At 35.2% G+C, this 27,153-nt stretch overlaps 1 protein-coding gene across 3 annotated transcripts in view; it reads left to right on the forward strand.

Annotated features, from left to right (window-relative positions):
* The window catches only part of LOC125652111 (uncharacterized), an 80,017-nt gene that overhangs the window by 42,324 nt on the left and 10,540 nt on the right, over positions 1-27,153 (forward strand). For 2 of the 3 annotated variants that reach the window (XM_048881079.2, XM_048881080.2), the window contains 15 exons: positions 2,942-3,145; positions 3,327-3,467; positions 3,629-3,901; positions 4,018-4,221; positions 4,485-4,625; positions 6,178-6,290; positions 9,118-9,239; positions 9,445-9,566; positions 14,591-14,723; positions 18,721-18,839; positions 19,263-19,394; positions 19,599-19,778; positions 26,382-26,541; positions 26,637-26,722; positions 26,980-27,087. In XM_048881079.2, coding sequence (XP_048737036.1) covers positions 2,942-3,145; positions 3,327-3,467; positions 3,629-3,901; positions 4,018-4,221; positions 4,485-4,625; positions 6,178-6,290; positions 9,118-9,239; positions 9,445-9,566; positions 14,591-14,723; positions 18,721-18,839; positions 19,263-19,394; positions 19,599-19,778; positions 26,382-26,541; positions 26,637-26,722; positions 26,980-27,087 — 2,238 coding nt within the window. The remainder of the gene's footprint in view (positions 1-2,941; positions 3,146-3,326; positions 3,468-3,628; positions 3,902-4,017; positions 4,222-4,484; positions 4,626-6,177; positions 6,291-9,117; positions 9,240-9,444; positions 9,567-14,590; positions 14,724-18,720; positions 18,840-19,262; positions 19,395-19,598; positions 19,779-26,381; positions 26,542-26,636; positions 26,723-26,979; positions 27,088-27,153) is intronic. The other variant, XM_056164852.1, reaches the window with a different exon arrangement.

Below are 27,153 nucleotides of genomic sequence, written 5' to 3' on the forward strand. Positions count from 1 at the left end.
TGGCATGTTGTGACTAACGCGCATTCACGCTTTTGCAAATGGCCCTATCCGGACACCATTCATCGATCATACAATGTGCTAATCTAATTTCAATTATGATATTTTTTTTAAAAAAATCCCATTTATCATGTGCACAAATGTATGATGGTTGCACTAATGCAATATAAATATGGTATTTTTAATTAAAGAAACGAAAATATTTTCAATAATAAAACGAAAATGAAAAGTAACAGTTATGTTCTTGTTATCAAGCTACATTGTGTTAAACTTGACTTTTTTGCAATTAAAAATTCTTTGATTTATTCGCAGAAACCTGTATTATCTATTTGTATCAGCACAATATAATCAAAACACACATGAATCAATCATTACAGTATATGAAAAAACAACAACAACACACGTCTGCTATCAGTTTAGATATGTGAAGGTGTAACAGTAATGCAGTGAAAATTTTGGTTTGCCTGGGACTAGAATAAGGCTTCCTTCATTGGATCAAACGTATCGCATGGTTGCCGTCTACATTTCTTTAGAAAGCTAGTAGCAAAATGTAAATAGCAACATGGCGTCCGGATCGTCTTTGTTATTGTATGTCTTTCATATTTATATTTAGTCATAAGATATATTGGTCCTCGACAAAACAAAACACTTATAAGCTTTGTTACTGACTGTTTCCAGAAATTTGTCGGGTTGTATATTAGCTTCGCTTTGCCTTCTATGGATCTTAATAACTCTACATATTTCTGTTGACCTAATAAGTAATAATGTCCTCGATGCACTTACAATACGCAAAAAATTGTCCTATATAATTCTAGAGTTTAAAAGAATAGTCTTAAGATATTTTCAGTAATTAAAATTGCCCATAAGCTTCAATGTACTACAAAATGGAAATACATAATGTTGCATATTGATACTATTTTAGATGAAATAGAAATGGCAGTATCACGCATATTTATAGCTTTTTAGTTCACCTGAGCTGAAAGCTCAAGTGAGCTATTCTGATCGCCTGTTGTCCGTCGTCAGTCCGACTGTCCATCCGGCTGTCCGTCTGTAAACTTTTTACATTTTCGACTTCTTCTCCAGAACCACTGGACCAATTTCAACTAACCTCAGCCAAAAGCATCCTTGGGTGAAGGGCTTTCAAGTTTGTTCAAATGAAGGGCCATGTCTCTTTCAAAGGGGAGATACTTACAAAAATGCAAAAATAGGGTGGGGTCATTTAAAATTCTTCTTCTCAAGAACCACTGGGCCAAAAAAGTCTGAAATTTACATGAAAGCTTTCTGACATAGTGCAGATTCAAGTTTGTTCAAATCATGGCCCCCGGTGGTTGGATGGGACCACAAGGGGGGGGGGGGGTGTTCAAAGTTTTACATGCAAATATATTCAGTGATTTTTTTGGGGCCAAAATGCCACCGATATTCGGCTGTTTCCCCTCAATAAAACTAGCTATTTTCCCCCAATTATATATATATCTTTTTCCCAATTTCAAATCTTGGGAAATTAGGCCATTAAAAAAAAAGGTTACCGTATATTGCTGACAAAGAGTAAATACGTTTTTTTCTTCAGTTTTATTCTCCAAACCACTGCACATGCAAAAGGTTTTGTAAAGAATATGTAAAACAATACAAATGCTGGTGAATTGATAATTTATTATTTTCTTTATGAATTAGACAATAAGTATTTCTTAGAAAAAAATAAATAATATCTATACAAGGTGTGACTTCCAATACATATTTAATGTTAAATAATGATTTATTCTATGATTTTAAATCAGATCTGAAATAAAACTCAAACAAAAAAATGTTATTTGATTATTTCATGCATCTTTACCATTTTAATTTACTATGAATGATTTTTCCCAATTTGAGGAAATTACGCTAATTTTTCGCAATTCAAAAGAAGGGGTGGTAGTTTGAAAAAAAAAATCACTGTATATATAAAAAAAATATTTAAAAATCTTCTTCTCAAGAACCACTGAGCCAGAAAAGCTGCGATTTACATGAAAGCTTCCTGACATAGTGCAGATTCAAGTTTGTTCAAATCATGCCCCCCGGGGGTATGATGAGGCCACAATAGGGGATCAAATTTTTACATACAAATATATAGGGGAAATGTTTAAAATCTTCTTCTCAAGTACCACTGCGCCAGAAAAGCTGAGATTTACATGAAAGCTTTCTAACATATTTCAGATTTATGTTTGTTAAAACCATGGACCCCGGGGGTAGGATGGGGCCACAAGGGGGGTCATAGTTTTGCATACAAATATATTGGGAAAATCTTTAAAAATATTCTTCTCAAAAACTACTGAACCAGGAAAGTGGAAATTTACAATGAAATCTTTCTGACATAGTGCAGATTCAAGTTTGTAAAAATCATGGCTCCAGGGAGTAGGATGGGGTGACAATAGGGGATCAATTTTTACATACAAATATGTAGGGAAAATCATTAAAAATCTTCTTCTGAAAAATCACTGGGCCAGAAAAGTTTACTTTCACATGAAAGCTTCCTGACCTAGACAAGATTCAATTTTGAAAAAATCATGGCCCCCGGGAGTAGGTTGGGATCACAATAGGGATAAAAGTTTTACATGCGAATATATACAGGTGAGCGATGTGGCCCATGTTCCTCTTGTTCATTAACACATCCTTCCTTCACGACATGCAGTCCTTTTCAAGCTATTTGTAAATTGCGTTGTCGTAACATTTTTCAACTGGATAGGATTAATTATTTGCAACAAACATATAATGAATCTTGACAAATGCAATGCGTATTAACTAGAATCAGCACCATTCTAGCATTTCGCACAGTTGTGTTCAAAGACTAATGAGCTACAGGTAACAGCCTTAAAAGTATCTAAACAATTACGATCTTTTTATTCAATGCAATATTCAGTATAATGATTTTAGAGATCACTAAAGAAGCAACTGGTGATACTCTTTACAGGATTTAATGAGGGATACATACAATATGATGATACAAAGATTCCCTCTGATTTCTATGGAATTCTTCCTGATGGCCAATTCTCCAGAGATGCTAGGTTCTATTTCTGTTGCCGTGGTGATGGAAAAACAAAAACGCCCATAACACTTCCGTCAGAGGAACCGTTTATTTTGTTTGCTGATACTTCAAGTTGTCAGAAAGTCTCAGGTTCTGTGGTCTTTAGTTATCTAAATTCTAATTCTTGGAAGGATGTGAATAACGATAAATGTAATAGAATTATGTTTCATTGCTTTTCCATACTGAATAATTTTCTCACTAGTCTAATTCTTTATCAAGCGTATGGTTTCATGTTTTGAAATAATATTTCCTCTAATTTTGCTATTTGTAGGAATGAAGGCAAGCATGCAATATTTGAGAATAAAAAACAATAGAGAGATATTGCATACTTCTGGAGATATACCGCGTTTAAAAATATCCTACAAAGTAAACTATAGCCTCGATTTCTGTTACTATACACCGACCAATTTTGGTGAGTACTACTACGATGATTCCTCACAAATGTGTCATTAATATTCCTACTGTTCTTTTTTCATCAAATTCGTTTAAATTTGGAGCATTTTTATTCAAAGAAATATCAGTAATATGAATGAAAATCAGTTATTGTGACAATCGTTCCACTTTTTGTTTCAGATGAAAAACTTTCTTACTCAAGATGGCCAAAGGAGCCCTTTGCATTAATTCAAGCTGCTTCTGGTTGTCCTGAAGGATTTGAATCTGGACAACTTGTCGAATACTCGCAATATTCTTTTGTTTCGTCTGATACTGACACTGCACTCAAGTCGGGGGATAAAGCTCTACGTTATAAGTTCTGTACAAAAACAGAAACTACCCCAATTGGAGACCGGGCAATGTGGAGCCCTGGATCATATTGTATCCTCCGAGTCGGGGGAGTGTGTCCTGATGGTATGTACTCAATGGACTCTTAGTACAGGTTTGAAAATTGATAACTCTTAATTAGATGTAAGAAATCTGTAAGTACTATATATAACTTGCAACATACTGTTTTCTGGGGGTATCAGGATTCTCTGAAGGTTCTATATCATTGGTGGACAGTCAACCTCCAGACAATTTAACTGGTTCCCTTCCCGATGGTTCCTTTGTCGATCATGTCAACCTGAATTTCTGCTGTCGTTCTGATGGATTTACCCGAAACCCGATTCAACTCCCAAACAAAGAGCCTTTCATAATGTTTAAAGAATCACCTTCTTGTCAAAATGTCGAAGGTAAATTGAAGATACAATGACAATTGCACATTAAATTATTCAAATTATTAATGTAGTATAAAGTGCTTCTTAGAATTATAGCAAAATCATTATTTTTTAATGCATACCATATTCATTTATAATTACCATGAAAATCATCAGAAAGTATTTTTTCATATCAAATGTTCATCATCAAATTTTCTGAATACAATTTGAATACATTTTGGAATTCATTAACTAATTTCTAATAGATTTATGCCACTGATGTTACTACTGAATTTCAGATATGAGTTTTGAAGAGGGTCGTTATATTGTTGGGACTAAATCAAAAGCACCATCAACCTCAGGAGATACTCCAAAGATTCACATAAATTATTATAAAATCACACATTTCTACATCTGCTACTACTATCCAGCACAATACGGTAAGTTTTACTGTCAATCCCAAGCCATGCTTCAATTCCTTAATTTCATATGATACAAAAAACCTATGGTCTGTATCGTACAAAGATGTTCATGTTTATATCAGAAATAAATCTAATTTCGGAAAATACATGAGGATACGAATTGCGATACTTCACGCCGGAGTATTTCATGAAGCGCGTTAGCGTTACAGTTCATACCCTCATGTTTTTTCTTTTTAAAATTGAAATTTACATGTATATCCTATATTTACATTTTACTTTCATTTTTGTCGGAATTCCCGTCCCTTAGAATTAATCAAGATTCATATTCACATTGTTTACAAGTGCAACGCATTCATGAGGAATTGGCTGTCAATACAAATTGTAAACATGAAAATGTGAAGATAACGAACAGTGATCAATCTCATATAATTCCAATGTTATTTATTACAATTGTTTTGATTGGACAAAAATAAAACTGAACAAGAGTTTATACATCAATAAATCCGAAAACGCGATGTATTCATACACGCCTCAAAACAAATAACATAGTGCGGGGAAACTATTCAAATTTTTGCAATTGTAAATAAAGTGAATGAATTGGAATTATAAGAATCAAACATTCTTTTTGAAGAATTTATCGATGTGTAAACTCCGGACATTTTACTCACAAACTTAACATAAAAGTGCTTCGCATTTTTATTCAGTTTGTGAGTAAAATGTCCGAAGTTTACACATCGATAAATTCTTCAAAAAGAATGTTTGATCCTATAATAACTCCTATCAGGAATACAAAATTAAGAGTTGGGAAGACGTCTGGATATAACAGAAGTGGGATCAGGTGCCTAGGAAGAGTAAGCATCCCTTGTCGACCGGTCATACCCGCCCTGAACATAATACCTTGATCGGCTAAACGGAGTAGTCCGTAGACATAATCAGTGTGTAAAGAACGGCCTAGCAATTGGTATGAAACGGGTCAAGCAGCATTTGACTCAATGACAGGTTGTATTGGCAAACTTGATCGTTATAACGACCATAGAATTTTCGAAATGCTGATTTAAAACAAAACTGTTGAAACCCCTGTAACATCAGCTTGTTTGTCAGTAAGCTGCCTCGATTTAAAAACTGATCTTACGTAGAACAAGCTCTTGCGTATCGAATCAGTTGCGAGACATAAACACCATATGCATGTGATAATGGAATATTGCTGCATAAATATAGGAAGTTCATGATGGAGAAGCTGAAGTCATCCTGTTTGTCCCAAAGTTTAGATGTTAAATTGCTGTTAACATTGATGTTGAATAAAATATCTAAGTATTTGGAAGACTGTGATGTCCTTTATTTTGAGTTCACTTGAATATATTGAATCGACATATGAATTAAAATGATTATTGCTAATAGATAAAACGTCGTCGATAAATCTAATTGTCAAGTTAAAAACCACAACAAAATATTTTTTCTTCTCATGTCGAAGCTTTTGAATCAATTTTGCTTCGTTAGAATATAAAAACAAGTACTTTTTGAAAATCATGTGAATTTAAGATACTATGAAATATAAAATGTATATTTTCAGACTGTGGCGATACAATACACTTAACTAAAGATGGACAGACGTCTGCAGACATTTCAAGTCCCGGGTATCCTAATCTATACCCTGGAGGAAAAACATGCTACTGGAATATTATCGTCAGTATTATTATTATTATGTTTATTCAGGCAAAGCATCAGATAAATTACAAATCTCAATCATATACATTGTAAAATAATAATATCAATTAGGGATCACAAATTAAGTTTTGGCACATTGCTATCGTATGTACACATTAGCACTCCAGATATTATCACAGCTATAGCCACCAACAACATCATTATCAAAAATACATGCTTATCAAAGTACCAGGTCTTATCACAGACAATATAAATTATATACTTTAAATAAATCTTTGCCTAGGATAACCCATGAAAGCAATTTATAAATCTTGCTTATTTCCAATGGGGTCCTAAGATGTTATACGTTAATTATGGATTATGTATGACTAAGACAGCATAGACAAAAATAAGATCGAGCATTAGATGATTGTCCTAGCCCAAATTAAGTAAAACTATGTACATTGATTGTTTATATATTGATACAAAATATTTTTAAAAATGTATCACTATACACCATAAAAAACATTATATATAAATGCTTTCTTCCCTTCTACGAACGTCTTCTGCAAGATGCAACTTGACAGCAGATTTAAAGCTATATATTGGTGGTCAGTATATACGTAAACCATTGCATGAAGGAATGAATTCACTTTTGAAAGGATATACAAAAAGTGTCATGTTTGCAGTATCTTAAAGCATAATTCTGGCCAATCATTTTACTTGAGGAGGGTTGATTGGAAATTATTGAGACATCTCGTTTTTAAATTTGAGAATAAAAAACATAATTTAAAATAAGATAGAACAAGACTCAATGGTACTAAAATTCTAGAGGTGTGCAAAATTTCAAATCTTGTACATCTGTAAATTAATTGCAATGGTCATTTATGAGTGTTTACTCACCTGGAGCATCTTCGTGTATATAACTACGTCATCAACATAGTGGAATAAGCTTGAATGTACAGCTGTATATGCCGCAACTATCGCATATTATTTACTTTTACTGAAACTTTTCTCTTATACTTGTTGTAAAATTGACATTGCTTTTTGTTTGTTGCAAACTACGGTAGTTCGATCCAGTTTTAGTTCCACCTGTCTGCGTAATCATTACCAGATATGGAGCATCATCAAAGTTAAGTGTGCATTAGCTGTTACGGTTAACGTAATGAATGGGACAACCATATGATATTCTAGTACCGGGTACTTAACTTATATTTTCCAAAAAAAAAAGCATCAAAATATAGATCTGAATAAGAACATGTTTTTGTTTGTCGTTTCATTGGATGATGAAAGTACATCTGTAACAATAATGACAGGAAACAAATGCATAACTCACTAACGCAGGTTATGAGTGTTTTTCTACAATGCTTGCTACCTTCGTCACCCGATGAAATGACAAATAAAGCATTTTATGATTTAGATAACTCCATTTCAAATTAAATCACTCCCAAATCAATATACTTCAAATGAAAACAATGACGTTGAGATATCCAACGGACACAAAAAGCTCCATACATTAATTTTCACTCAGTACTTTGTATGCTGTTGCATAAATGTTAACGCTATATTTTACATAATTTGATTTATCCTGTATTATGGCGTTGAACACCTGTAACGTTAACTCTTCCGGAATAGATGGCCTTTCATTTCTCTTCACTCACTTTGGGTTCCAAAATTATCAGCAAACTTATGTCGCCTATGTATTATAATTAGAACTTGGGTAGATTTCTTCTAATCTTAAGCTTGGTTTGCTCCAACAATTTCTTCGTCTTCCGAGTTGAACACATGTTTTTATGAATATTCGCTGTTCCATACTAATTTTAAAATTCAACTTTGTGTACAGTAGGTATCAAATTCGGGTTATCTATGGGAGTAGCTGATTTTACCATTAATTGTAGAGCAAATATTTGAATTGTTTCACAGGATGACCCATGATCATGAAATTCAAAATAATATTTTATTTTACTAATTACTATCCTGTTGTATTGTCTATGGTCTTACCAGTAATGTTACAATGTACGCCTAGCGGTGGGTATCCCTTTATTGATCGTATATATCCTATTCGGTAGATAACTTTCCAAAAACTGAAAGTCTTTATGCATTTTATTATGAATGGGAGAGTGCTGTACAAATACCCCATTTTCACCAATCGTCCTCATATAACTAAATAAATAGAGGAATAGCGATGTATGGCTTTGTAATTACCGAACAAACCTCGTTTATCTGTTTCTTTCAGGAATAAATGTAGTATTTCACCACAAAGTCGTCCACTTCTGCTTCATACTTAAATATTTTATTGAAAATAGACATTAATGGCAAACTGAAAACTCAACTGTATGACAAACGGGATGATTTCAGCTTCTCCATCGTCAACTTACCATATTTATGTAGCAATATTCCATTATCACCTGCATATGGTGTTTATATCTCTCAACTGATTCGACACGCAAACGCTTGTTCTGCGTATGGTCAGTTTTTAAATCGAGGTAAGCTTCTGACAAACAAGTTGATGGTGCAGGGGTTTCAACAGTCTTGATTGAAGTCAGCATTTCGCAAATTATATGGTCGTTATCAGGATCTAGTTCGTCAATACAACCTATCATTGGGTCAAATGCTGTCTGACGTGTTTCAAACTGATTGTTAGGCCGTTCTTGCCACATTGATCAAGATATAGGGCTAACGGCGGGTGTGACCGGTCGACAGGGGATACTTACTCTTCCTATGCACCTGATCCCACCTCTGTTGTGTCCAGGGGCCTATGTTTCCCCAACTATCTATTTTGTATTGCTTATAGGAGTTATGAGATTGATCACTGTTCGTTATCTTTGCCTTTTATGCATACGTTTATATTATTCTATTTCTACAGGCACCAAATGGATTCAAATTAAAACTTGAATTCAATGAATTCGACATCCTAGCTCATTCAGATGGAACTTGTGATGATAGATTGGAAATTAGACATGCAATGCCTGGCCAATTTGGACTGAGGTGAATGAACGGTTCAGTCTATTTAAACGGAAGTTCTTGGGGAAAGCATATTCTATGTTCAATTTATAACGAATGTGCTTGAATCAATATTTTTAGAATATGTAAGTAAATAAAAAATGAATTTAATTTAGTAAAAATTCACTGCATAAATATCTTAATCATTTGAGGTTATTCTTTTATTTATATAACAATTTGTATGGGACAGCTATTGCGGGGACAGATATCCTATGACGGTTCTTTCAGAAGATAACCATTTAGGCCTGACGTTTGAGACCAGTCTTCGGAAGCATGGAAGCGGATTTTCTGCGAAAGCTACACTTTTAGAACGTATGCACAAGTTGTATATTACTGAAAAAGAAATGTTAACGGTTGTATAATATTTTGAAGATTCAAAAACAACTGGTGCAAAGCACTTACATTTATTTATGGAGTATTTTGAGATGAATATTACACCGGTCTTCAGGCATACAGTTGGTACACCAGTCAAACATTTTCTATTCCGGCATGAAATGTCGGATTCGAGCGGCTTGTACATAAATCAAAAGTTTTAGCTGACCTGAGCTATATGTTCACATGAGCTTTTCTGATCACCCGTTGTCCGTCTGTTAACTTTAAGCTCTTTGACTTTTTCTCTAGAACCACTGGTTCAATTTCAACTAAACTTGTCATAAGGTATCATAGGTTTAAGGAAATTCATGTATTTTCAAATGGAAGACCACACCTCATTCAAAGGAAAGGTGATTAAGATATAGTAAAATATGGTGGTAGCTATTAAAGGGGCATGGACACAGTTGAGCTGATCATTTTATTTTCCATAATTATTGTGTACAGTGCTTAACTAACGTATTTCTAATGGTCAATCAAAATCTGAATATTATTTTTTGCGTTACAAGTGAGATGAATCACAAAATTTTCCCCAAATCAATAGCATTAAAACCTATGACTTTTCAACACTATACACGACCATTCCTCACGATAAATTAAAGACTAGACTTTTTGACATCATAGACAGTTGCTTCTTCAACAAATACGGAAATATTCATATCTAGTGATCAGTCATTCAAAAACTTACTTTGTTAAACACCACTCTGATTCCACACACAAGTACTCTGAAGTTGAAATAAAAAATATGCTAGAGTTCCTCATTGACAATATCTTCGTGGTCTTTGGTGATCAGGTCTTCCAACAGTCGGTTGGAATTCCCATGAGCACGAATTGTGCTCCTTTGTTAGCTGACCTGTTTTTATATTCATATGAAGCAGAATTTATTCAAAAACTTCTACGTGAGAAGAAAAAATCTCTCGCTGTGACCTTCAATTCGACTTTTAGATATATCGATGACGTTTTGTTTATTAACAATGATAGCTTTCATTCATATGTCGATTTGATATATCTCTGTGAGCTCGAAATAAAGGACACCACAGAGTCGTCCACTTCTGCTTCCTTCTTAGGTATTTTATTGAAAGTAGACATTAACGGCAAACTGACAACTCAACTGTATGACAAACGGGATGATTTCATCTTCTCCATCGTCAACTTCCCATATTTGTGTAGCAATATTCCATTATCACCTGCATATGTTGTTTATATATCTCAACTGATTCGATATGCAAGAGCTTGTTCTGGATATAGTCAGTTTTTAAATCGAGGTAAGCTACTGACAAACAAGTTGATGGTACAGGGATTTCAACAGTCTCGATTGAAGTCAGCATTTCGCAAATTCTATGGTCGTTATAACGATCTAGTTCGTCAATACAACCTCGCATTGGGTCAAGTGCTGTCTGACGTGTTTCATATCGATTGTTAGGCCGTTCTTGGCACACTGATTTTGACTGCGGATAACTCCGTTTACCTGATCAGGATATAGGGCTCACGGCGGGTGTGACCGGTCAATAGGGGATGCTTACTCCTCCTAGGCACCTGATCCCACCTCTGGTGTGTCCAGGGGTCCGTGTTTGCCCAACTATCTATTTTGTATTGCTTGTAGGAGTTATGAGATTGATCACTGTTCGTTATCTTCACCTTGCATACAACACTTTTTGTTGTGTAAATAAGGCTCGTGTCCTGTTTTGTATATATATATAGATTGCTATTAAATTATGTTCAGAATTAACTTGTAAATTGAAAAATATGCTTTAAGCGAACTTTTACTGGTATATCTAGCTTATATGTAAACAAAATAAAGACATAGGTCTTGTTTACATAACAAAGAATTGTGAGCTCTGTCTCCCATGTACCTGGACAACTGACATTCAAATTTTTTGATGACCATTAGAAATAGCTTAGTGAAACATTTTAAACATTAAAAATGGAAAAATTAAATGTTCAGCACAAATCCTGTCCATGTTACTTTAAAAATATCTTCAAGACCCGCTAGACAAGAAAAAAACTTGTGAATGCTAGCTTAGAAATTCTTCAAATCATGGGGTAGGATGGAGACGCGATGAAGCATCAAAGTTTTAAATGGAATATTGAATATATTGGAAAACGTTTTTTGAATCTGCTTCTCAAGAACAACAGGACCCTGAAGGTAGGGCATATTTACGTTTGTGCAAATCATAACCGCGGTGGGTAGAGGTGGGCCACAATATGGAATCAAAGTTTTAATTTGAAATATATACTAACAAATCAACTTTATAACAAACGGGGTGATTTCAGCTTCTCCATTGTCAACTTCCCATGTTCATGTAGCAATATTCCATTATCACCTGCATATGGTGTTTATATCTCTCATCTGATTCGATACGCAAAAGCTTGTTCTTCAAACAAGTTGATGGTACAGGGCTTCAACAGTCTAGTTTAAAGTCAGCATTTCGCAAATTCTATATTCTAGTTTGCCAATACAACCTATCATTGGGTCAAATGTTGTCTGCCGTCTTTTATATCTATTGTTAGACCGTTCTTGACTTACTGATTTTGACTACGGATAACCTCGTTTACCCGATCAAGATATAGGGCTCACGGTGGTTGTGACCGGTCGACAGGGAATGCTTACTCCTCCTAGGCAACTGATCCCACCTCTGGTGTGTCGAGGGGTCAGTATTTGCTCAACTATATATTTTGTATTGCTTATAGCAGTTATGCGATTGATCACTGTTCGTTATATTCACCTTCCATAGGAAAAAACTTTAAAAATCTGTTTTTGAAAGCAACAAGAATATGATTAGTCATCAAACTGCAAGGTTTCGTAAGTATCACAGTGTCAAATTTGTTCACTTTTTGGCTACTGGAGGTTAGATGAGACCACACCAGTTCGATAAGTTTTACATGTAAATACTAGTATGTAATAAAAGTCATTCAAATCTTGTTAGGAACAGCTAATCATGATTAATCATGTTAATAGATAGACATGTTCAGGCGGTGCATATTCATTTGTTTAAATCAATGTCCTCAGGGTAGGATCGGGCCACAATAGGATTAAAAGATTTACATGGGAATATATGAGTAGGGGGCTTTAAAACTCTCTGTCAAGAGCAACAGTGCTATTACTAGTTGTGTTTGTTTGCAAACATCATTAGGTAGTTAATACTCAAACTTTTTTCAAATCATGGCCTCGATAGGGTACATGTATCAACATTTTCAATAAGAAAATATTGTAAATTCTTGAATATACGTGAGAAATGTATTATCGCGTAATTTCTGGCTTTTATTTTTATATTGCTAAAATACATGCAAAAACACTTGATGAACAGAACATTCGCGGATTTATTTTCTCGCGAATGAGTCCATGAGTCATTTCGTGATAATAAGTAAAATAAAGAATCTACAGTATCTTTTCAAAACTTTAAGTCCCCTGCTCTAGAGCAACAAGATCAAGATTAGTCATATCAAATATGCGAACATCCTCGGGTAGTGCAGATTTAAGGTGCTTCAAATTGGTGTCCTGTGGGTAAGTTTGGGCCTCAATACACATTCAAAGTTTTGCACAAGAATGTATGTAGATCTTTTCTTTAAAAATATGGATGGGGTCGAAAATTAGCGATAGTATTTTAAACGGGTTATGAAACCCTATGTTGTCATGATCCCGTTTAGTTTAAATGAGTGATAATATGGGTTCAACATTTTTCGTGGGAATAAAAAGGGGAAAAATCTTATTTAAAATCTTCTGAAGAAGAACAGGATCAGGTTAACTCAGGTGAACATTGTGGCTAATGGACCTCTTGTTCTGCATGACTTGTAAGAAAGTATATTTGTAAATTATTTCACAATTTGCCATGAATAAGTATATTATGTGTAGTCCGCTTGCTAAAGCTAAGTATATAGTTTGATAATTGAAATTCTGTTTTCCTTAAGAATATTAATGTTCACTTTTAATTTCCGAACAATCATCGGGTGTTTTCAACTTGAATAATGACTCTTTTAAAACTTATTGCATGAAATATAGGCTGATGTATAAGAGTTTCATGTACAAATAGATGTCATATAATCAATTTAAATTCCTTCCTCAATACTAAATGGATTTAATCGGTGCGTTAGTCACACCTGAGAGGGTGCTCGCTTCAAAACCGAAAGGCTTGGGTTCGATTCTCGATTCCGGTACTGAGTTTAACACAGGTTGTGATTGTTCCTTCCCCAAGCACCTGACATTGGAAGTGAAATTCATGAGTCTTTCGGATATGACCATAAAGACAGAGTTTCCGTGCAACGGTAGGCGTTGGTACAATAAATAACCCTTACTTATTCGACCCTGGTCATTATGCATAGGTCAAAATGTGTGTATCTCAACCTAAAGGTAGTGACATCTTCACATGAGTGAATGGGGGTTCGAGGTACGACAATAAACAAATAAAAACGTAACAAATTTTTTTTACCAATAATATCCTATGATGATGATTTAATTAATAGTGTCGATTGTTCCATTCACCGCAGTGGTCTAGAGGAAAAGCGTTCGCCCCGCATGCGGAAGGCCGCGGTTTGAACCCCGGCCACGACATGCCTTAGTCGTTAAAACAGGTAGTGACAATTCCATCGCCAAACGCTCGGCATCAGTTGTGAATGTCACGGGGTCCTCGGAGATGAACTTAAAAACGGATGTCCCGTGTCACAGTAGTTGTGACATCCTAAAGAACCCTCACTGCTCATTGACCGTAAGTGTCGAGTAAAGGTCTAAATTTGAAGCCCTTCACCGGTCTTGGTGACGTCTCCATATGAGTGAAAAATTCTGGAGAGAGACATTAACATGATACAATCAATCAATCATTTGAATTCAACGAAAAGAAATGCACGGGAAATTTTTGGGGTGTATGAAATCATCTATTTGTATAATATGCATGCATTCAACAAGTAAATTAAGAAAAACTTCTCTGACTGCATGTCATGGTTCTCCTTTTCCTTTAAATATTTCTTTGCAGCAAATGATACCAACTTCTGTTATACCAATAATGGAGGAAATTACAGAGGAAATGTTGATATCACTCGGCGATTTGCCAGATGTTTACCATGGTCTGATGTAAAACACTGCTCAAGTAATACTTATAATCCTATGTAAGTACCAAAACGAATTCCTAGCTTGTTGTTTGACAAAACGTTCAGATATGACATCGTTATCGTTTTTTCTTCACTTAAGCAATTGCTTATGAGCTTTTCTGATCACATACATGTATTGTCTATCATCCATGTTTGTCTTTATGTCTGCTTGTAAATTTTACACATTTAGGCCACCTGAATCACTCATGTAAATTATTGCTGCTTCATCCGTCGTAGTTCGTCGTGCATCGGTTGTAAACGTTCTAACATTTTCAGCTTCTTTTCAGGAACAGCTAAAAGCTAAAATATTCATCCGATTTCGTAGATAAGATCTATGGGAAAAGGAACGAAAATTAAGAATTTCATGAACCTTACTTCCCTGCGGCCTGAGGGGTGGGGGGCAAAACCATCAAGATTAATGTAGTCTTTAAAAATCTTCTTTACTCCTGAACATTAAACAGTAGAAATAATATTATGATTATGATAAGCAAAGCGATTTACCAAAATTGCAACATTCATAACCCCATGGTTCAAAGTTCATGTCCCAGGGTGAGGCAAAAAAAATGTATATTGGAAATGCAGTACATGAAAGATGAAGATAACGAACAGTGATCAAACTCATTACTCCTATAAGCAATACAAAATAGAGAGTTGGGCAAACACGGACCCCTGGATATACCAGAGGTGGGATCAGGTGCCTAGGAGGAGTAAGGATTCTCTGTCGACTGGTCACACCCGCCGGTAGCCATATATCTTGATCAGGTAAACGGAGTTATCCGTATTCAATATCGGTAAGCCAAGAACGGCCTAATAATCGGTATGAAACACGTCAGACAGTATTTCACCAAATGATAGGTTGTATTGGCAAACTAGATCGTTATAACGGCCATAAAATTTGCAAAATATCGACTTTAAATGAGACTGTAGGAACCCTTGCACCATCAACCTGTTTGTCAATAGCCTGCTTCGATTTAAAAACTGACCATGAGCAGAACAAGCTCTTGTGTATCGGATCAGTTGAGATATATAAACACCATATGCAAGTGATAATGGAATATTGCTACATAAATATGGGATGTACTAGATGTATAAAAATCTTATTTATCAAAAGTGTATTACATTTTATAACCTTTTTTATTTCTGGATATCAAGGAGACAAAACGTTTGCTTAATTATAATGGGCATTCTACCAAAACTGAATTTCCTGATTTCAGAGCTCAGGTACAATACCAGGGTAGTACTAAATTGGCCACATATATAATGAATTGAAAATGCAATAGAAAATATTATGTACTGCTAGTCTGCTTCACATGTAGCAAACTAACTGTTTCTATGATTATAATAATCAGTCAGAAATTTCCCAGGTCAGGGTTTAGTTGACTATGAACAAGTGAAGATAACAAACAATTATCAATCTCATAACTCCCATGAGGAATACAAAATTAAGCGAAGGGCAAACCAGAGGTGGACAGATCAGAGTTGGGATCAGGTACCTACGAGGAATAAGCATTCCCTGTAGATTGGTCACACCCGGTGTAATCCCTATAGCATGATCAGGTAAATAGTACTCTGTGATCGAAATCAGTATGTAAAGAACAGCCTAATAATTGGTATGAAACACGTCACACATCATTCCACCCAGTGATAGCTTGTATTTGTAAATTAGATCAGAATAACGACAGCAGAATTTTCGACACTTGACAAAATCCCTGTAAATTCAATTATTTCTCAATAGGCTGTCTCGGTGTAAAACTTGATCATACGAAGAACATGATCTCACATATCGAATCGGTTTAGAGATCATACATGTATGAACGTGGCATTGGAATATTGCTACACAAATATGGAACGTTGACGATTGAAAAGTTGAAGTAATTTCGTTAATGATAAAGACATGTTGTTAGTTTGCGTTGACATGCATATCAATGAAATATCCAAATATGAAGCAGATATGAACGATTGTAGTTTCTACTATTTCTAGTGAAATGGAATTTATGAAATTGACAAATGAAGGAGAACGAGTATTATTGATAGATAAAACGTTGTTGATGTATCCAAATGTCGAGATGAAAGCCACAATAAGAATTTTTTTCTCTTTTTAAAAATAAATTTTGCCTCATAAGAACACAAAACAGGTCAGCTAATACTGAAGCACAATTTGTGTCCTTGGAAAATCCAACAGAATGTAGGAAGACCTGGTGTTTAAGTGTCAATTAGGAACCCCACATTTTTATACCAACTTCAGAGTACTTGTGCGTATAATAAAAATAGTGTTTAACAAAGTAATTTTTGGATGACTGAGTACAAGATTTGAATATTTTTGTGTTAACGAAACAGCTGTCTACGATATCAAAAAGTCTGGTCGTTAATTTTTTGCGAGGAAACCTTGTGTAAAGTGTTGAAAAGTTGTACGTTTTGATGCTCTTGATTTGAGAAAAGTTTTGTAATTTCAAATTTACCAAAAGTTCCTTTTTTACAATCTATAATATATATCGAGGCAGGCTACTGACAAATAAGTTGATGTTACAGGAGGTTCAAGTCTTGTTAAGAGCGTTCTTTAGACTCTGATTTTGACTACGGATTACTCCGTTTACCTTACTCAGGCTGACCAAGATATAGAGCTCATGATGCGTGTGACCGGTCACTAGGAGATGTTTATTCCTCATAGGCACCTAATCACCCCTAGTATGACCAAGGGTAAGTGTTTGCCCTTCTCTTCATTCTGTGTTCATATAGGGTTTATGAAATTACCATTGTTCCTTACCTTCACATGTACATTGATAATATTGATGAAAAACAGTAGTTCTTGAGATTATTTTTAATCCATTAAGAATTATGTTCCTTATCGTTGCCCCATTCTTCTTCCCAGACTAATAATCAAACAAACATGAATCTGCACTACCTGAGGATCATTGCATACTCGTTATAATAATAAACCGATACAACCTATCATTGAGTCAAATGCTGTCTGATTTGTTTCATACCGATTGTTAGGTCGTTCTTGGCCTGATCAAGATATAGGGTTCATTGTGGGTGTGACCGGTCGACAGGGAGTGTTTACTCCTCCTAGGCACCTGATCCCACCCCTGGTATATCCAGGGGTCCGTGTTTGCACAAATCTCTATTTTGTATTGCTTATAGGAAGTATGAGATTGATCACTGTTTGTTATCTTCACCTTTCGTACTTATCATAACCATACATTCTCATGGAAAACGTTGAATCCTTATTGTGGCCCAAACTTACAATGGCCTATTGCTTAGAGGAAACTTGAATCAGTGCTACTTGAGAAAGTTTGCATATTGATAAGACCAATTTTGGTCCTATTGCTGACCCTAACTAATCATGTCTTGCTACTCCTGAAAAGATTTTAAAAGTTTTCCCCCATATTGTCCCATGTAAAACATTGATTTTCTATTCAGTTCCACCACACCCCCAGCAAATTCTATTCCTCACTGCCTCAAGTGATGGAGATTTTGATATAGCGTAGATTCATATTTGATCAAATCATGACCCTTTTTGCTAAGCGAGGATGTAATAAGGATTCAAATTTTGACATGAAGGTATAGGTATGAATTTTTTAAGAATTCTTTTCAAGAGCAGTAGGCCCACACTAAATCATATCAATATGCAAACATTCAAGTTGTGTGATTCTAGGTGGTTGTTATATTTTGGTGGTGGTTTTTAAAAAAAAAAAAAATTATTAATCCTGGATATAGAATCTGGCATGAAATTTTACATGAATATCTGGGGGATAATCTTTAAGAGAACTCCACCTCCGAACAGCAACTAGGGAGTAATATTGATATTGAAGCAATTTGTGTTGTGCAGATTCAAGTTCTTAATTACCGTGTTTTCGCAGAAATATTGATGCTTTTAAAAATCATCTGAAGAACAACAGGGCCAGTGTTACTCGGGGGAGCGTTGTGCTTCATGGGTCTCATGTAATTTTGTCAGTCGTGTTACTTAGTGCAATGAAGGAATGAGTTATCAGCATATGATTTATTTATATATCAGGAACCTAGATGATGATCTACTTAGCAATTATTGTCGGAATCCTGGACACGGCACCAGACCTTGGTGTATCACCAATAAGTTCCTGTGTACAAGAAACTATTGTGACGTCTGTGGAATCGGTAAACCATATTCAAATAATCATTTCCCCTGATAATATGAAAAACATGTGTTCACTGACACACATGCAAACAGGTAAATGTCACAAACAGTGTCATCATTATTGAACTGAATGGAAAACATTTTCCTGTGATATCGTGAATTATTGATATGCAAATAGATAAAACATTTTAAAATCTAATCATTGCTTACAATTACATTCATTTTTTTATGTCGTGCAAACACTAGTTGAAGTAAACAGACATTTCTGTATTAGATAAAGTAGCATCATACTGAACCGTGTGATGGAGAGATGAACGAAATTTCGTGTTTCTTGCAAAATGATTCAAAAGTATTGTATATTATAGAAGACGTGAATTTACAATAGTTTCCTACTGGCCTAATTAATGCTGATGTGCAGTATTGCAATTGTTGTTGGATTTTAGAGAAATGCTACGATATATTCGACGATTGTGTGGAAAGAACATTAAATATGTCAAACTGTGATCATGATCCAGAGATGCAAAGAGGTTGCAGAATGTCTTGTAATCTGTGTAACATACTCCCTCAAAATAGAGGTAAATATACAATGAAGAGTAATTTTTCTTGGTGTCATGTTAACTGAATTACATTTTCAAAGTCCATGATAATTCTTAAAATCGCATGACAAAAAATCCCTTATAAATTGTCTCACAATTTGGCAATATATTTCCATGCTAAAAATCGCAATCTCTGTAGTGGAATTTGCAATGGTAAAATAAGACAAAATCTATATATTCCAGTTGGTAATGTGACCTGTGATAAACCAAACATTCCGTCAGATTCAACAAGTGGGACATTGAAAGAGAATTACTCTGTGGATGAAATAGTAGAATTCACATGCAAAACAAATGCATTCGAGGAGCAAACGATAACCTGTTTAGCTGACGGATCGTGGTCGAACGCAGGATTCGCTTGTGGACGTAAGTACATGTAAGAGCAAAGAATCATACTAACTACCTTTAAATTGCATCGATACAGGATCAAGAAAGAAATTATACGAAGTCATAAAATAAAGAAGACGAAGAACAAAAATTATTAAATTTCTGGACAATGATTTTTGGTTGGGGGTTGGGGAAGGGGGTTTGACACAAAACTCTGGTCTATCGAAATTGTTATGCAAACTCGAATTACTGTAAGTTTTTAAGCATACGCGAGGAATTTATTATCACGTAATTTCGCGAGAAGCTTCACTTGTAAAATGCAAGGTGAAGATAACGAACAGTGATCAATCTCATAACTCCTATAAGCAATACAAAATAGATAGTTGGGCAAACACGGACCCCTGGACACACCAGGGGTGGGGTCAGGTGCCTAGGAGGAGTAAGCATCCCCTGTTGACCGGCCACACCCGACGTGAGCCCTATATCCTGATCAGGTAAACGGAGTTATCCGCAGTCAAAATAAAATTACTCGTCTTTAATTTTCTGTTTCTAATATGCGTGTACGAACTCTTGATGAAGAGATGATACACAAATTCATGTTCACACAATTTGACGCATATGAGTTATTTCGCCATAAAAAGTACTCGAGTAAAATAAAGGAATCTACAGTACCCCGAATAATTAAGATCGAATTAGTTATCGAAAATGAAAAGATAGTCGTACTTCAGTCTCTGATCTAAATATTCCACTTAAACTCTTGTCTTTGAAGTATATGCCTATCTTACGAGGTCACATAGTCAACCTAGTTTACTCAGCGTTCAATTCAAGATGAATGTTCGCCAATAGACGACGATTGTTATTTTACTTAGTGGCATGAACATCAATTATTTTACAGCTCATATCCCACCGGATAATGACAGGTGAAGATAATGAATTAATCAATTTCATAACTCCTATATGCAATACAAAATAGAAAATTGGAAAAAACACGGACCCCTGGATATATCAGGTGCCTAGGAGGAGTAAGCAACACTTGTCGATTGGTCACATCAGTCGTAAGCCTTAAATCTTGGTGAGGTAAACAGTTATTCGTAGTTAAAATCAGTATGCCAAGAACGGCCTAACAACTGATTCGATACGCAAGAACTTATTCTGTATATCATCAGTTTTTAAATCGATGTATTACTTTGTATTGTAAGGAATTAAGAACAGACTCTTGTCAATCAGTGTTCTTAAACCTTACGAGTCCGAAGTCTTTGGTTGGTTAAAATTACATCGGACAGTAAAAGTTCACAGTGCATTTAATCATTCGAATTGATGAAAATCTTTAAATGTCTGATACCATAGAAATAGATTCCAAGAAACATTCTGAAATACCCAGTCAACCAAACATTCTGACACACGCTGTTAACACACCACTCTGGTGTAGAAAACAACCAGGAACGACCAAAAAAACTTAATCAAACACGACCGACATATGTACACAGTCTGTATAGGAAGATAATCAAACACATGAGAAAAAATATTCGCAATGCAAGTTTTTATTGTCGATATCATTTAGTCTACAGTGAACAGTCTACGAAAGCGGTAGATATTTAACTGGTGCCAAAATAGCTCTTTTGTTATTGTATTTTTTCTATTTTCAATGAGTATCATATTGTTTTCTAAAATTTACACTAACAATTAGGGGGTGTCCCACATCTTCCTTTGTTTTTACTTGTAAACTTATTTATTTTCAAATGCAAAGTAAGACATATTGGTTAACTGCCCTCACTTTTGAAGAGTAATAATATGAGCTGGAACTGATGAATTTAACCCATTTAATGAAGGACGAACGTACACATTTACCCCTCAAACGTTTTATAAAGATTTTTAATTCGAAGTTAGCGAATGGTAACATCAATATGAAAAATGAAGATAACGAACAGTGATCGATCTCATAACTCTTAAAAGCCATACAAAATAGAGAGGTGGGCAAACACGGACCCCTGGATATACCAGAGGTGGGATCAGGTACCTAGTAGGAGTAAGCATCGCCTATTGAACGTTTACACCCGCCGTTAGCCCTATATTTTGATCAGGAAAACGGAGTTATCCGTAGTCAAAACTAGTGTGCTAAGAACGGCCTAACAATCGGTAAGAAACCAGTCAGAAAGCATTTGATCCGGTGATAGGTTGTATTGGCAAACTAGATTGTTACGACCATAGAATTTGCAAAATGGTGACGTTAAACAAGACTGTAGAAACCCCTGCACCATCAACGATTTAAAAACTGATCATACGCAGAATAAACATGATATGCAGGTGATAACGGAACATTGTTACATAAGTATACAAATTGACCATGAAGTACCGGAAGTTTTCCTGTTTGCCATAAATTGGAGTTGTTAGTTTACAATTAACATATATGTTATCTAAAATATATAAGTATGAAGCAGATGTGAAAGACTCTAGTATCTTTTATTTCGAGTTCACTGGATGAAAGGCGAAGATAACAAACAGTGATCAAATCCATAACTCCTATAAGCAATACAAAATAGATAGTTGGGCAAACACGGACTCCTTGGCACACCAGAGGTGGGATCAGGTGCCTAGGGGGAGTAAATATCCCCTGTCGACCGGTCACACCCGTCGTGTGCCCTATATCCTAATCAGGTAAATGGAGTTATTCGTAGTCAAAATCAGTGTACCAAGAACGGCCTAACAATTGGTATGAAACACGTAAGACAGCATTTAACCCAATCATAGGTTGTATTGGCGAACTAGATCTCTATAACGACCATAGAATTTGCGAAATGATGACTTCAATCGAGACTGTTGAAACCCCTGTAACATCAACGTGTTTGTCAGTAGCTTGCTCGATTTAAAAACTGAACAAGTTCTACCATATCGAATCAGTTGAGATATATAAACACCATATGTAGGTGATAATGGAATATTGATACATAAATATAGGAAGTTGACGATGGAGAAGCTGAAATCATCCCGTTTGTCATACAGTTGAGTTGTCAGTTTGCCGTCAATGTCTACTTTCAATAAAATACCTAAGAAGGAAGCAGAAGTGGACGACTCTGTGGTGTCTTTTATTTTTAGCTCACAGGAACATATCGAATCCACATATGAATGAAAGTTAATATTGTTAATAGACAAAACGTCGTCGATATATTTAAATGTCGAATTGAAGGCCACATCAATAGATGTTTTCTTCTCACGTTGAAGTTTTTGAATAAATTCTGCTTCATATGAATATAGAAGCAAGTCAGTTAACAAGGAGTACAGTTTGTGCCCATGGAAATTCCAACAGACTGTTGGAAGACCTGATCACCAAAGACCACAAAGATATTGTCAATGAGGAACTCTAGCATATTTTTTATTTCAACTTCAGAGTACTTGTGCGTGGAATCAGAGTGGTGTTTAACAAAGTAATTTTTTGGATGACTGATTACTAGATATGAATATTTCAGTTTTCCATTTTTGTTGACGAAGCAACTGTATATAATGTCAAATAGTCTAGTCTTTAATTTATCGTGAGGAATATTCGTGTAAAATGTTGAAAAGTCATATAATTTGATGTTATTGATTTGGAAAAAGTTTTGCGATTTCAAGTTTACTAAAAGTTGTTTAAAATTTTTTAGAATCCACATTTGATTAACACCCTTTCTGACATATGTAGTGGCACAGTAAGTTTGAAGTTTCTCCTTCACAGCTATGGAAAATAGGGGCTTGGTAGAGCACTTACTGGATCCAGCAATGTATCTTTGTTTGTAAGGGTTTTCATGTAGTTTAGGAATCCAGTATAGGTACGGTAACTCATATTCATTCGACCCATTGACTGGGATATTAAATGTGTTTAAAACTGAAGCATGGTTTTGAAGAATTTGATCTTTTGAAAGGGCAGTTGGAGTACAAGTACGATTTCCAAAAGTTGAATTAATGCCGAGTTCGTTTAAAATACAGTTGTAATAATGAGCCTTACAATGTTGTTACAAGCTTTGTCAGCTGGAACCAAAACATATTCCTCATGTAACCTATCTAACCCTTACAAACTTTGTCAGCTGGAACCAAAACATATTCCTCATGTAACCTATCTAACTTGGTTTACTAAACACAGAAGGATAGTGGTACGTGTACATACTTTTGTTTTGATTATCTAATGCGGGATTTTGATATTCCTCTTATGCTTTTAACCCATTCTGACAATATATGAAGTTCTTCTTTTTCATATTTAGCCCATCGTCTAGCATAATTTTCGACAGAATTCATAATAGAGATGAAGTTCTGTCGCCAATTGAAAGACCGAGGTTCTCTGTATTTGAGATCCTCATTTACAACTATATTAACATCACCAGTAATGACATGTCCAGCTGGACTATAGTTGAAAGAAGATGAAGAACAAGAACACGTTGGTGGATTACCTATAAGATGGTCTATATCTAGGCACTGCAAAGTTTGGATATATCGAATCGATATATGAATAAAATTGACTATTGCTAATAGATAAAACGTCTTCAATATACCCAAAATATCGAATTGAAGGCCACAGCAGGGGCAATTTTCTTCTCATGTAGAAGCTTTTGAATGAAATTTTTCTAATAAAAATATATAAAAACAGGTCAGCTAACAAGTACAATTCCTACCCATGATCACTAAAGACTAGAAAGATATTGTCAATGAGGAACTTTTTAATATAAATTTTAGAGTTCATTTGCGTAGAATCAGAGTGATATTTAACAAAGGGAATTTTTTAAAGGATTGATCACCAGATATGAATATTTCCGTTTTCCATTTTTGTTGAAGAATCAACTGTTTATGATGTCAAATAGTCTAGTCTTTAATTCATCTTGAGGTTTGGTCCTGTAAAGTGTTGAAAAGTAATCCATTTTGATGTTATTAATTTGAGAAAAGTTTTGTTATTTCAAACAATTACACAAAGTTTTATAAAATTATTTGAAATCCACATTTGCTATACACTATTTATGACATATGTTGTGACACAATATATGTACGTTTGAAGTTTTTCCTTGACAGATGTTAATATTTCCGTGAGAAGCAAAGATAAAGGCTTGGTAGAACATTTACTGGATCTAGCCATGTATGTTTCTAAGAGTTTTTGACCCCCGCCGCAACGCGGAAGGGGACATAGAAATACCAGTGTCCGTCAAATTTGCCTTTGTCGACGCAACTCCTCGGAAACCACTCAACAAATTTTGTGAAAATTCTGTAGGAGTGTTATTCACCATATGTAGTTGATGATATTACACCGCGATTTTGATTCGACAAATTTGATAAGTGTTATGGCACTTTTGCGTTTCAACTTTTTTTTGGACATATGGTCATGCGTTCCAATCTTGTTTGAAGCTTAGTTACAAAGGGTATGTGTTTGCCCAACTCTTGATTTTGTATTCCTTATAGAAGTTAAATGGAATCGATTACTGTTCTTTATCTTCACCTTTTCATGATGATTAATTCTTAATTTTGTTTCTTTCACTCACACATATGACGGAGGAAATAAATAATATTCAATTTCAATAATTATTAACTGATATTCATTCCGAACCTTTTTATGAAAAAATATGATTTCAATTACTTTTTACCAAAATGTCAAATCCCGTGGGGATATGGGTTAGAATAAATCCTCATACCCCCTTGCTTGTCGTAAGAGGCGACTAAATGGGGCGGTCCTTCGAATGGGACCGCAAAAACCGAATCCCCGTGTCACCCAAGGTGTAGCATGATAGAGATATCTCCCTGCTCAAAGGCCGTACGCGTCGAGCATAGAACTAAATTTTGCAGCTCTTCAACGGCAATGGTGATGTCTTCATATAAGTGAAAAATTCTGGAGCTAAAAGTTAAACAATACGCAACCTACAAACCACAATATCGAACTTAATTATCTTTAAATTATTTTCTCCATGAAAGGTGAAGTAACTAACAGTAGTTAAAACTCCCAAACTATATGCCCATTATTTAACATATTACATGTACATTATCAAATACTAGACATTATTTAACAAATTATCCGTGAAAGGTGAAGATAACGAATAGTGATCAATCTCGTAACTCCTATAAGCAATACAAAGTAGATAGTTGGGCAAACACAGATCCCTGAACACACCAGAGGTCCGTGTATTATTAAATACTAACTTATATTCCACAAATTACTCGTGGATTATCACTTTTAATTTTTGTTTGTTCTTTGACTCCCTTGCCTGTTCACCGTTCTCAATTACCTAAAACCAGTCATCCGTAGAAATGTCCGAATTTCAGTCAAGTGGAAAGACACCAGGGACGATTTCAGTTCATACCCAATGAATAATATTCCAACCAATCCCATCCATCGTTTGTAAAATGAAACATACACAGTATCCTTGCAAGACAGACATATTGCTACAACACTAACTCTCGTGAAAGGGAGAGGTACTTGGATATAGTTCAAACGCCACAATAAGTCATATGGGTTAAAACTTGAGGTTCTGTTCGATTGCAACTCGGGTAACCTGAGTTTTGTACTGGTGGTGTACAGTATTTGTGTTTGTTTTGAAAACATCGGTAGCTTGTCGTGACTGAAGGTAGACTTAGGGTCCTTGGGGCATTCATACCATGAAAAAATATTGTCTCATTTCCATCATTCTACGACTACAGGTTGTAAAACTGGATGGACGCCTTACCAAGGTCAGTGTTATAAAGTTTTTGAGGAGGAGGTGGACCGTACCACTGCAGTAGCACGCTGTTTGGGTGAGAACAATGCAACGCTAGCGTCCAGTAAAGACACGGAAGGAAACAATTTCTTGACAACTTTGGTGTAGGTTTTCGTTTACAACAGTGACGGATGAGATTTACAAATAATTAGAATATGACAAGATCGTTTACATGAAGATTTTTCCGATTGATTTTTAGACAGAATGGGGTGGAATTTTGGATTGGTCTTGAAAACGGTTTTTGGCCAGATGGAGAGAAGTTGCAGTGGACTAATTACGAGCGTGGTAAATTTGTTTTTCTAATTTCTATTTATTTCGCAGTTTACTTTCGGAAGGTCGGTGGTCTCTTCCCAGGGACATTGTATCTGGGTTCTCTCTTCCACCAATAAAAACTGGGCGCCACCATATAACTGAAAAATTGTTGAGTGTGGCGGAAAACATCAAAACAATCAATCAATCTATCTATTTATTTCATCAGGTATAATGTTTTAGTATATTATTCATCATAGGCAGAGTCTTTCTAGAATTTATTATCGTTTCAGGTTCATTCAAAGGTTGTGCACTTGTGTCTGCCAGAACGGGGAAATGGCAAGGAATTAATTGTGGATCTGCATTTTATATTGCTTATGTTTGCTCATACTCACCAAAAGGTTTGTGCATGGTTAATAAACTTGTTAATTATATTTAACAAAACTGTAGATATCACAATGTTCAAC

The sequence above is a fragment of the Ostrea edulis genome, chromosome 5 (assembly GCF_947568905.1).
Source record: "Ostrea edulis chromosome 5, xbOstEdul1.1, whole genome shotgun sequence".
Classification (NCBI taxonomy): Eukaryota; Metazoa; Mollusca; class Bivalvia; order Ostreida; family Ostreidae; genus Ostrea; species Ostrea edulis.